This window comes from Mauremys reevesii, linkage group 8 (genome assembly GCF_016161935.1).
Source record: "Mauremys reevesii isolate NIE-2019 linkage group 8, ASM1616193v1, whole genome shotgun sequence".
NCBI classification, from domain to species: domain Eukaryota; kingdom Metazoa; phylum Chordata; order Testudines; family Geoemydidae; genus Mauremys; species Mauremys reevesii.
In genome coordinates, this window is record NC_052630.1 from 85,602,695 (window position 1) to 85,616,441 (window position 13,747).

The 13,747-nt window shown below is 39.6% G+C and overlaps 1 protein-coding gene across 1 annotated transcript in view; it reads right to left on the reverse strand.

The window, feature by feature from the left end:
- Positions 1-202: 202 nt before the first annotated feature.
- Positions 203-13,747, reverse strand: part of ST6GALNAC3 (ST6 N-acetylgalactosaminide alpha-2,6-sialyltransferase 3) — a 309,423-nt gene continuing 295,878 nt past the window's right edge. Inside the window, exons 4-5 of the mRNA XM_039486641.1 lie at positions 4,574-4,681; positions 203-634 (exon numbers count right to left, since the gene is read on the reverse strand). Coding sequence (XP_039342575.1) covers positions 448-634; positions 4,574-4,681 — 295 coding nt within the window. The 3' untranslated portion in view covers positions 203-447. The remainder of the gene's footprint in view (positions 635-4,573; positions 4,682-13,747) is intronic.

Genomic DNA, 13,747 nt, shown 5'->3' on the forward strand with positions numbered 1-13,747 from the left:
ATAAATACAGTTACCTCAGAATCTATCATCTTCCCTTATATTTGCCTATAGGAAGTTATCTTTAGTACTGCAAATCTTGAGGTTAACTAACTGCAAATAGTCATTTTAATTACCTAAGGCAACTGGAAAGTTTCTAAGGGCCACCACTCCGTGGAAATGCTTGTATATAACATGAAATCACTGCTATCTGGAAATGGCTGTTGTCTTTAATTAAAATGCAGTCAAAATGTAAAGTGCATTATGTAGTATATAATCCTTAGTGATAAAATAAGCAACTCATCTGCCTTCCACAAATTGGTAAGTTTCGCTTAACAGCTGATCCATCAACTTCTCTATCATCGAGTTTTAGTTTAGTTTATCTAGTGTGAGAAAGTCCGTCAGATGTAAGCAAGATCATTGTAAACTGAGGCATTTTTGTAATATTATGCTTCTAAAGAAGAACCAACATCAAGACATTGTCCAGTTGGGGTGTGTAAATATTATTGTGTGCTTCTTGGCCCATTTAGCAAATACTTTCTTTTCTGTGATAAACCTATGACCTCCATAGGGAGCATTTTCATGCAGAAAGTACTCATCACATTCATCTCTTCCTGGCTCATAATAATGGTAAGGGACCTTTCGAAAGGCTTCGGACCTGGGAAAGAAAACAAAACACAGATACATGTTAACACATTTTCCAGGAAATCCATTATATACATTGTAACTGTATTCACTGGAATCCCATCCATGTGTCTTGTATCTGGACTGCATTAAAAGCTATCGTGTAAGAAATCTTTCCATTATAGTATATGCACAGTATGGTTTGTGTGCATTTTAATAGATCAAATAAATAAATAAATACAAGTCCTTAAGGTACACTGGCCTTACTAGTTCATATAGGATTATGGTCAGGGCCTAGAGGACACTCCCCTGGGTTGTCCTACTGCAAAAGTTACCCAGTGTGTCAGTATCTCTAAATGAAAGGCTCTCATTGTGTAGTCCTAGTGCCCACAACAGGCCCTTGGGTTGTCTGACTAGGGCACAGGGCAGCTGATATTAGCAAGCAAAAGAGGAGGGGGATCTTTCTTGCTCTGCTGTTCTTAGAAAGTGATTAAGCTAAAACAAACAAAATAACTTCTAATCAGGCAATGCAGCCAGAACTGCAGCTATAGGGAAACCCCATCCCATCCTATCAGGGACACGGTGAAATGTTACTGTGCTGTTTACTGATTCTATGCCAGGGCTGTGTAGCAAGGAGTACTGGTTGAGCTCTATGGGGACAACTTTGTTTCGAGTGGAAGTGAAGGCAGCTATAAGAAATAATAAAAACATAATATATAACAAATAGAAGAAAGGGGAAGTTGATAGTAATGAATATAAATCAGAAGTTAGGACATATAGAAAATTGATAAGGGAAGTAAAGTGACACAAGGAGAACTCTATGGCCAGCAGAGTTAAGGCCAGGTTTGTTTTAAACCTGCTGCCCATTAAAGGTAATAGTGCTGATGTAATATACGTCAGTATGTTGGCATTTGACATGGTACCACACATCATTCTGATTAAAAACTAGAATGATATAAAATTAACATGGCACACATTAAATGGACTCAAAACTGGGCTAACGTATAAGTCTCAAAATGTAACAGTAAATGGGGAATTGTTATTGAGTGGGTCTGTGTTCAACGGGGTGCTGCAGTGATCAGTTCTGGGCCCTACGCTCTAACATTTTTATCAATGAATCAATGACCTAGAAGAAAACAAAATCATCACTGATAAAAGTTTTCAGATGATACAATAATTGGTGGAGTGGTAAATAATGAAGAGGACAGGGCACAGATACAGGGCAATCTGGATCTTTTGGTAAACTGGGTGCAAACAAATAATATGCATTTTTTATGGCTAAATGTAAATACATACAGCTAGAAAGAAAGAATGTAGGCCATACTTACAGGATGGAGGATTCTATCCTAGGAATCAGTCACTCTGAAAAAGATTTGGGGGTCCTGGTGAATATTTAGCTGAACATGAGCTCCCAATGTGACGCTGTGGCCAAAAGACCTAATGTGATCTGCAGATGCATAAACAGGGGAGTCTTCAATAGGAGTACAGAGGTTATTTGACCTCTGTATTTGACAGAGGTGTGACTACACTGGAATATTGTGCTGGTGTCCACAATTGAAGAAGGATGTTGATAAATTGGAAAGGGTTCAGCGAAGAGCCACAAGAATGATTAAAGGATTAGAAAATATGCCTTATAGTGACAGGCTCAAAAAGTTCAATCTATTTAGCTTAAAAGAGAGATGGTTAAGGGGGTGACTTGATTACAGTCTATAAGTATCTACATGGGGGAACAAATATTAATAATGGGCTTTCTAATCTAGCAAAGAAAGGTATAACATGATCCAATGGCTGGAAGTTGAAGCTAGACAAATTGAGACTGGAACTAAGGTGGAAATGTGAGGGTATTGAACCATTGGAACAATTTACCAAGAGCTGTGGTGGATTCTCCATCACTGACAATTTTAAAATCAAGACTGTAAATTCTTCTAAAATATCTGCTCTAGGAATTATTTTGAGGAAGTTCTATGGCCTGTGCTGTACAAGAAGTCCAGCTAGATGATCACAATGGTGCCTTTGGCCTTGGAATCTATGAAAATCTTGAGCTATGTCTCTCCTTTTCTCATGGCCTTTGTAATGTTTTCCAAAGAACACCACACCTCCTTTCAGTCTGGATGACTGTGATATGATGTCTACCACACAGCTGAATGAAGGTTAACAGGAATCTGACAGCCAATTAGCTCACTTTGCTGCATCTGAATGATGTGTCAAGCTTGATTTGTTATTAGCTCCAGCTGGGAAGGAGCTGGGTCTTCTTCATAAAAGGAGGAAGTGAGGTCTTGCTGAGGGACTCAAGGGAGAGAAGATAGGGAGTTTCCTCTCTCTAGGAAGGGCCTCAGGCAGACAGAAGAAGGGCTTGGGGACAGCATTAATTGCTGTGGTGAGCCTTGGAAAGGGGGAAAGGTACCGAGAGGGAGTTCTGAGGGGTCAGTGTTCCAGCAGAGGAAAAAAGAAGCTGGAAGAACTTAGGGAGAAGTCAGAGGCCTGAGAGACTGTTAAGCACAGGCTACATGGAAGCAGTGCAAGGGGCTCAGAGGTAGGAAGTGGCCCAGGAAAACAGCAGTATGTATGAAAGAGCAGACCTAGTTGCTTAATACAGGGTCCCAGGGCTGGAACCTAGAGCAGAGGGTGAGCCTGCATTTCTCTGCCAGCCCTGAGGAAGGGGTGTTCAAAGCCAAGGTAAGGACTACTAAGTCCAAGGTTGGTCTGAGAGCAAGACAGCTTCAAGGATGGGCTGAGTTAATAGCCCAAGAGGGGGCAGAAGGATCTTTTGTGTTGGGATGTTTCTGGACTTTTAGTTGTACCTTCTGTTACTCCGGAGGGGAGAGATTTTAAAGTGATCTGGCCAGAGACTTGAGTTGCAAGAAGAGGTGAACCACTGCAGAACCAGATCGACCTTTGGCAGGGGATGCTAGATGGGAAAGAGCTGCTATGCTATGCCCAGCCCTGAGGGGGCTTGCCGGCTGAGAGTGCAACCTTCCACGATGTTGTTTAGGTCATTTACCAGGAGCTGTGAGTTCTGAAAATCATCCTCTTATGTAGGTGCCTAACTTTAAAGAGCCAAGTTTGGAGCATTAACTCCTTTCTCCATGTCCTGGTGTCAATGAGCATTGAGCTGTCCAATATGGAGCAGAGAGAATGGCAAGGGTGTGGGCACAGGTAGAAGTTGTACACCCAATCAAATGGGTACAGAGGCTCCAGGTTTGCTTGAACTAGCCCTGGTAACATAAAATGTGGCTTGCTTTATTATTTTACATCATTTGACTGAATTTCCTGCTTTTGTGAATAAGCAGCGTGTCTATTATATATTCCATTCTCTTTATGCTATAGATTAAAAATATCTTATCTGGATTTTTAAGATGGTGGTTGCACTTATGATAATAGAATATGATGTATGACAATGCTAGATCACCAACTATTGTTGGTAGTAATTTATGTCACACTACCCTGATAAAGCCTCAGAGGACTTGTTTTGTTTTCCAATGAGAAACCCCCAGCTACTCAAGCAGACCATATATATACCTAGAAATAAAGTTCAGATAGGTTGCTCATTTAGTGATGTAATATAGTTTCAGGTAACCATCCTGAGATAATCAGTTCCTCATTTCCAAGAGCATTTGGTATTCTGTGAGCTAATAGATTAATATTTCTTGTATAGACATGTTCGAGCAGTGAAAACAAGTACACTTTGTCAAAAGAGCAAAAATGTTCTCCATTTCCCAGCTAACTCCAAGACTGCAGAAAGTCTTTGATTAAAAAAGTTCCCTATGACATTTGACATTAAAGTTTAATAAATGTTTTTTATTTTATCATATCAGAACTAAATACACTGACAATATAGCATCACATCAATGCAAAACACTGGTAAATAGATACCTAATCCATTTCTCAGATTTATGATATTAAAATTAATTGTGAATTTTTGGACAAGATATCAGAATTGTAGATGCATGAAAATAATTTCCTGTGATCTTACTTGCAGTAGGTGTCATTTATCATCCCATAGACATGAATTCTATAGCAGGCATCCATAGCCAGAATTAAGGTAAACCACCCAGTGCTGAGATATGAACCTGACTGGACTCTGTAAAAATACAACACCAAACACAACAAATTGCAATGAGAAATTACTAACACTTTATCAAAGAAATATCACTGTTACCTGAGCCAAAAGGCATTAAGCAACTTGACAATCTGTCAAAAATATACAATTATTTTGAATTGTTACAGGTGTTCTCTCGTTCTTTCCAGGTTGGGGCCTCAGGCTAGAGCCCAGAGAAGAAAAACCATATGCTAAATATCTGAAGTCAAACAACTCATGTCCCGTAAGGTGGAAAGTAATTTATATGTACGTTTGAAAGCCAAATTAATGTAGCATAATAGATGACAGATAACAATCACTGCCAGAAGTCAAATTAAAAGAGATGTGTACCCACTTATATACACACACACATCTTCATGTACACAATAACTATCACTGCAATGTCATGAATGTTACATGAATATTGTAAGTTTACACACAAAATGCAACTTTTAAGGTTATATTGACAATCACCTGGTAGATTCAAAAGCTGTTTTGAAAAATAAAACTCTGCGTCATTCACTGAGATGACATACTTGTATCAGGGAGGGAAGTGTAAGGGAATATGGTGTGGTTTGGCAACCTTTACTCATGCAACTAGTTCCACTGAAAGCAAAAGGACCACTTGCATGAATGAGAACTAATCACATAAATAAGGATCTGACGCACAGTTTCCAAATGGCTCCTATTTGAGAAAATCTATATTCTCTAATAAAGGTCAAACCCTGTTCACACTATTCACATAAGCAGCACTATTGGGAGTCAACAGAACTTCCCACGTGAGCAAAGCAAGCAAGAGATGTTGCTTTAATATCTCGAATAAAAAGGAATATGCTAGGCACTAAGGGTGGGATTCACAAACATACTTAGGTGCCTAGCTCCCATTTAAATACCTTTGTGAATTCTACCCTGCATACAAACTGATTAATGTCCAGCTTTTCTTAGAGAATGTATGTGCCTTTCAGTTCTAGTGAGATTAACTAAATATTAATAATAAAAAATCTATGTGGTAAATGTTTACATCAAGTCACAAAGCTAGCTAAATGTAGCCCTAAGACTGAGCTCAGTTCAGGAAGATGTGGGGTGAGGGGAAGGAGAGGGGGAAAGATGGCTGTATACCACCTTTGTAGCCCCTAGATTCTGGGCACAGCCAGTGACCTGTCTGTTCTCCATCACAAGCTAAAGCAGTCTAAGGGTTGCTCTAAATTAAGTTTGGGTGCAAAGGCCCTCCCAAAGGGACTTGCTGTGGCCACCTCTTTTCCTGGAACTCCCCAAATTATCTGTATATTGGGGGAGGTGTAGAGCCCTTCTGCCAACTTTACACTACATAGAAAATTCTCTTTTATCTGATTCAGCTGCCTTTGTGTACCAAAGAGACCACCAGGGAAGCCAGAATCAGTGTTATAATATTATAAGTTAGTGCTGAAGAATGTATCCATGTGCAAATAAGGGAGGGTGACAAGTGAAAGCTATCAATCGTTCACCAGCCTGGCTCTGAATAGTGTTGTACTTTGGTAACTGATGTAGTTATAATCAGAAACTGCTTAATTTTACTTGCTCTTCTCTCAGAGGAATGGTGCTATCAGTGCTGTCGTTAAATAGGCTTACAGACATATAATTTAAAATATGACCTTTCAGCCAGTGTATTAACAATGAAATGTAAGCTATGAACCACTTATATTCCTTTTCAAAGCATATTATTCCTTTTGGTTTTCTACAGTCCTATTTCTTTTTACACTTCGAAATGCGGCTACATGCTGAAACTGCCACAGGTAAATTGCTTCTAGTAGTTTGTGCATTTTCTTAGTGCTCTTTATTACCAGCTTTGGATGTTGGCTCATTTTTCCACTCTCTCTAAATTTCTTTATCTATCTCCCCCCACTCCAAGTTTCTCCAGTTATTCTAGGCAGAATTTTTTCCTATATAGAGAAATATGCAACCTTTCCATAATTCCCAACCAAATCATGAGGAACTGAAGTGGGTATTCAAAAGCAGTTAATACAGAGTAGCATCGGCCATGTTGAGCTGTACTGCTTCTAATAAGCTTCCTGCTCTAGCAGCAGAAGCACACTAACCTTGGGCTAACCATTTAAGATCATAATAACCATTTATCAGAGCACTATGAAGATCAGGACCTTTCCGATAACGGAGGCTTATTGGACAGAACTATATTGACAGCAGCATCTGAAATCTGCTATGCTCAGGAGTAAAAAGGAATTTTAAAAAGAATTAATCAATATTTCATGTCTTGTTTTAACACCACTGGACTTTAGTCCTCTCATCAATATACTACACTGACAGGATAAATAAAAATAGCAGAGTAAATTCCCAGATACCTTCCCTGGGAGATGGAGTACGTGACAGAATACAGATTATGTTCTTCAAAACAAAACCTTTCTTTTCTTTTTTCTTCCTGAATATATGTGGCTAATGAAGGAACACAGTTAAAAATAATGGGAGTTCTGGATAAAATGTAACAGCTTGGAATTCTATTGATACTGTAAACATATTTTGACAAATTAATGAAAGCAATACAGAAAATGTGAAAACAAGGCAATGGTCAGCAAAAGTTATTTGCTCTATTTATCTTGGAATAGAAAAGCTTATTTTGCCCAATCTCCTAGGATTAGCGCTTCGGAGAAATTTTAGTTATTGGGATTTAATTCACGCTCCTAACTAAGGCCCTGATTCAGCAAGGTATTTAAGCATGTGCTTAACTTTAAGCACAAGTTGTTCAAATGGAGCCAATAGGACTAACATGCTTAAAGCTGGACATGTACTTTATGTATCTTGCTTAACAGGGGCCTTGGATGTGACTGTATCTGTTTAAAATATCACTCACTTCAATTTTTTTTTTAAATGAATGAATTTAAGTTATTTGCAAATTTCAAGTTTCAAAACACTGCAGTTTTATGTTTATGGGAGTTTTCTATAACTGAGCTAGAAAGGATTGATGATAGTTCCATACAAAATGTAGAGAACTAATAATTTGTTAAGAATTTGCACATCAATGGCAAATTAGGTATCTGGAAAAAAGCTTAGATAACATATAAACAGAAATCTGGATTGCCATTTCAAATAACATAAGAGAAAATGCACATGTTCTTAACCTCTGATTTCCATATGGTTCTTTTTGCTCAAAGGGATTTTTTCCTTTATTAAAAAATACTCTTTGCCTCAAAACCTCATCAAGAAACACTAATTTGAACATTTAGCTCAAACTGAGCACAGATTCATGTGGTATGCAATCAATGGCTCAGCTTCCACAGACATCAACAGAGCAGGATCAGGTCTAGAGAGCGCTTTCCATCTGTAGATCTTAACATGTTTTTCACACAGGTGAGTAAATATTAGAAGCGATCAACACACAGAAAAACAATTTTGAAAAAAAATTAAAAGTGTCTAAGTTCTTGTTCCTCAGGGTTCAAAATAGAACAATTTTTCATGTAAAAAGTTTTTGCAAATTACTTTTTTGGAAAACATCAAATTTTCATTTTTCTCCTTGGTCCTCTTTTTGCCACCGAGTCCAATAAAATGAAAAACCTCCAGGGGTTCCTCAAGCCCCCCTCACTCCCACTTTTTCCCTTTTCCTCTTCTACTTTGGAAAGCTTTGAAAAGTTACAAAATCCCAAAAGAAAAACATGAAACTGCCAGTATATAACTTTTCTGAAGTTGAAGAAATGTTAAAGAGTTGATGTAAAATGTTTTTTCTTTTTCCTTTCCCATTATCTGTTTCATTGTATTTTGTGTCACAAAGAAAAGAGGAGATGGAGAGAACTTTACATTTAAAATTAAATTAAAAAATAGGCTTTTGAAAATCAAAAAAATTAAAATTTCAATTTGAAATTAAACTTTTTTTACATTCCCTATTTGAAAAGTTGAAAATGATATTTTTCTGTGGAAAATGTCACTTTTGATGAAACTCCATTTTTCCATGGAAAATTTTTTCTGTTAAAATATTTTGACCAGTATTTGTAAATACCATTTTATGGAAAAACTGAGGCACAAAAAGATGAAGTGAATTGGCCCAGGTCACACACATGATAAAGGGTATGAAAAGAACCAAGCTATCTTGCTGACCAGCCCAGTGTTCTACACACTAGATCATGCCAAATCCTATCTTTGCAGATTTTCTTCTTTTAAACATGTTCATATTTTAGCGCGCACATACACAAAAACACCTTACGTTGTGCATGCTATTACATACCAGTGCGTAAATGGTATGAGTGGAAGGTGCCCAGAACCTCTCCGGATACAGACTTTAAATATTTTAGATTTGAAAATTAAAACCCTTGGAGTGATTTCATTTAGAAAGCTAACTGTCTGAATGCTCAGTAAGTGTCTACTCCAGCTTTTTCATACTTTATAGGGTGGGATTTTCCAGAGTGCTCAGGTGATGTTAATTGGAGCAGAGTTAGACAGACACTGAACAATTTTGAAAATCCCACCCTTAATGAGTGCATTGATCACATGGATCAGCGTTCACGTTGAACTCCCCATCACTGTCCGTCCCAAGCCGGAGGAGCTTATGATCCAACCAACAGATCAAATTTGGTGATGAATCCTGGTCATGTGCCACCTGAGGCACGTTGCACACACGCTAAGAAGAATGGAGGCTCCGGAGGGACAATGGGAATCCCAGCGACTGAACAATTGATGTTTAAAAATGCTCCTGCAGGCTGAAAATGTGAACTCACCATGGTTCTGCAAAAGAACAATGGATTGAGAGGTGACAGGAGGCTCTGATAAAAACTGAGCTCAAAGAAACACAGCAGCTCTTGCCTGGGACTAAGACGAAGGGGCAGACAGTGAGGAAGTGAAGGTGGTAAATTCTCAGAATGGAGAGGGGTAACTAGTGGTGTTCCCCAAGAGTCAGTCCTAGGACCAATCCTATTCAACTTATTCATAAATGATCTGGAGAAAGGGGTAAACAGTGAGGTGGCAAAGTTTGCAGATGATACTAAACTGCTCAAGATAGTTAAGACCAAAGCACACTGTGAAGAATTTCAAAAAGATCTCACAAAATGAAGTGACTGGGCAACAAAATGGCAAATGAAATTTAATGTGGATAAATGTAAAGTAATGCACATTGGAAAAAATAACCCCAACTATACATACAATATGCTGGGGGCTAATTTAGCTACAACTAATCAAGAAAGAGATCTTGCAGTCATCGTGGATAGTTCTCTGAAGACGTCCATGCAGTGTGCAGCGGCAGTCAAAAAAGCAAACAGGATGTTAGGAATCATTAAAAAAGGGATAGAGAATAAGATGGAAAATATATTATTGCCCTTATATAAATCCATGGTAGGCCCACATCTTGAATACTGCATACAGATGTGGTCTCATCTCAAAAAAGATATACTGGCATTAGAAAAGGTTCAGAGAAGGGCAACTAAAATGATTAGGGGTTTGGAACGGGTCCCATATGAGGAGAGATTAAAGAGGCTAGGACTTTTCAGCTTGGAAAAGAGGAGACTAAGGGGGGATATGTTAGAGGCATATAAAGTCATGAGTGGTGTGGAGAAAGTGAATAAGAAAAGTTATTTACTTGTTCCCATAAGAACTAGGGGCCACTAAATGAAACTAATGGGCAGCAGGTTTAAAACAATGAAAAGGAAGTTTTTCACACAGCACAGTCAACCTGTGAAACTCCTTGCCTGAGGAGGTTGTAAAGGCTGGGACTATAACAAGGTTTAAAAGAGAACTAGATAAATTCATGGAGGTTAAGTCCATTAATGGCTATTAGTCAGGATGGGTATGGAATGGTGTCCCTAGCCTCTGTTTGTCAGAGGGTGGAGATGGATGGCAGGAGAGAGATCACTTAATCATTACCTGTTAGGTTCACTCCCTCTGGGGCACCTGGCATTGGTCACTGTCAGCAGACAGGATACTGGGCTGGATGGACCTTTAGTCTGACCCAGTATGGCCATTCTTATGTCCTTATGTTCCTATAGCAGCATGGCTCAAGGGAGCTCTGGCACTGGTCAGTCAGAATGCTGTCTTACCCTTGGTTTTTCTATGCTAACCTAAGGACTTCTCACTGCTGTGGTCCAGTTGACTAATAAACCCTACTCTCTTTTGAAAAGGCTGTGTGGAGTCACTGCAGATACTTGCAGAAGTGCATTGACCCCTGAAGAGGGTAAAGGTCTCTGAACAGGAGTATGCCTCAGTTGGATTCACTGGGTGGAGTGCACGGGGAGAAACAAGAGTGTTGAGGCTGCATGACCTGCCCTGTTGGAAGAGTGTGACCCCTGGGGTCTGGCACACTGTTAGGGTCCTTGGGAGTCTGGCACATTGAAAGGGTCCTTCCAAGGGACTGCTTAAAGGTCGGGACATAGCATCCTGTAAATCACACACTGTAGGACTGGAAGGGACCCCTCAAAAGGTAATCTAGTCCAATCCCCTGCTCTGCGACAGGACTACATATGATCTAGAGCATCCCTGACAGGGGTTTGTCTAACCTATTCTTAAAACCTACAATGACAGAGATTCCACAACCTCCCTAGGTAATTTGTTCCAGTGCTTAACAGTTAGGAAATTTTTCCTAATGTCTAACCTAAATCTCTCTTGCTTCAATGCAAGCCCCTTACTTCTTGTCCTGTCCTCAGAGGTTAAAAAGAACAATTTATCATCATCTTCTTTATAACAACCTTTTCATGTTCTTGAAGACTATCATGCCCCGCCTCAGTCTTCTCTTCTCCAGACTAAACAAACCCAATTTTTTCAATCTTTCCTCAGGTCATGTTTTCTAGACCTTTAATCATTTTTGTTGCTCTTCTCTAGACTTTCCCCAATTTGTCCACATCTTTACTGAAATGTGGCACCCAGAATTGGACACAATAGTTCAGCTGAGGCCTAATCAGCACTGAGTAGAGTGGAAGAATTACTTCTCTTATCTTGCTTATATCCCAGAATGTTTGCTTTTTTTCAACAGTATTACATTGACTCATATTTAGTTTGTGATCCACTATAATCCCAGATCCTTTTCTGCAGTACCCCTTCCTAGTAAGTCATTTCCCATTTTGTATTTGTGCAATTGATTATTCCTTCCTAAAGGTAGTACTTTGCATTTGTCCTTATTTAATTTCATCCTTTTTAATTCAGACCATTTCTCCAGTTTGTCAAGATCATTTCGAGTTCTAATGCTGTCTGCCAAAGTTCTTTCCACCCTTCCCAGTTTTGTATTGTCTGCAACCTTTATAAGTGTACTCTCATGATATTATCTAAATCATTTACGATGATATTGAATAGAACTGGACATAGGAGTAAGTCCTGAGGGACCCCACTTGATATGCCCTTCCAGCTCGATTGTGAACCATTGATAACTATTCTGTGAGTACGGTTTTCCAGCCAGTTGTGCACTCACTTTATAGTCAGTTCATCTAGGCTATATTTTTCCAGTTTGATTATAAGAAGGTCATGTGAGACAGTATGAAAAGCCTTACTAAAGTTGAGATATATCATATTTACTGCTTCCCCCTATCCGTGAGGCTTGTTACCTGTGACATCACAATACTCCAGCTTTGGGGAGGTGCTGTTTCTTTACAAAGCTGCCTTTTAAAAAAATCACTCTCCAGCTCTTAAGGGTATAATGTCATGGACTCCACTGCTGGGGCAGGCATGGGATGTGGTTGCTTTGCAAGCACTACATATCCCTCACTGAGGGGACAGTGGCTTGTTCAGGATCTGCTTAAGCCTGCACAGACAGGGACAAGAGTTAGCCCTTAGACTTCCACTTTCCGGCAGTTTTATGAGTAGTTAAATATACCTTACCATATTTGGCTTTGTCCAAACATGGCATGTCTCTGCTGCTACTGCAATATGTGATACATAAAACATTGTTTTATATTTTAAGATAATCAAATACAATCAGACAGATGTCTTTTCCTCGAGCGTCATAGTATGCTACAAAGCTGTTTAAAAGGTGGGAAAACTTACGAAACTCGGTAAAGAAAAAAGTAGTATGTTTCATGCTGGTCTAGAAAACAAAAAACAATCTTCGACACCTATTAATATGTTCTGATGTAGGCTAAACAAAGGAAAAATTGGATTTCTCTCTAATCAGGGGAAAACAGAAGGCATCACATCTTTTTTTTAAAAGATTAAGGCTGAGTGCATTCGAATCAGGTAAAAGTTCTATCATCATCAAAGTTCTGTTTCTAATAGAAAAATCCCAGGAAGCTCTTTTCTTTGTTCAAGCACAAATTCAATTGTTTCATAATTTTACAGACACTTTTAAACCTAGCTCTTCTATGTTTAAATATGTGGATAATCCCATGGTTGGGTGAATGATCCTTTCCAATGGGCAATTCTGCAGTGAATATTTAACATTTTTTTTAAAACAACCCTTGATGTGCCAGTTTCTGATTCCTGGATGAGATAACGAGAATGACAAATTAAGCTATCAATCTAATGGTACGTCTACACTACGGGACTATTCCGAATTTGCATAAACCGGTTTTGTAAAACAGATTTTATAAAATCGAGTGTGCGTGGCCACACTAAACACATTAAATCGGTGGTGTGCGTCCCCGGTCCGAGGCTAGCGTCGATTTCTGGAGCATTGCACTGTGGGTAGCTACTCCGTAGCTATCCCATAGTTCCCGCAGCCTCCCCCGCCCCTTGGCATTTCCGGGTTGAGATCCCAGTGCCTGATGGGGCAAAAATCATTTTCGCGGGTGGTTCTGGGTACAGCCTCACCCCTCCCTCCCTCCCTGACAGCGGCAGACAACCGTTTCGCGCCCTTTTTGCTTGGTGAACCGTGCAGACGCCATAGCACAGCAAGCATGGACCCTGCTCAGCTCCATACCGCAATCGTGGATGTTTTAAACACCTCGCGCACTCTCGTGCAGTATATGCTGAACCAGGACCTTCGAACCGAGGCGAGTAAGAGGCGGATACGGCAGCGCGGCGATGACAGTGATGAGGACGTGGACACAGAATTATCTCAAACCGCGGGCCCCGGCGCTTTGGAGATCCTGATGGTAATGGGGCAGATTCTATCCATTGAACGCCGATTTTGGGCCCGGGAAACAAGCACTGACTGGTGGGACCGCATTGTGTTGC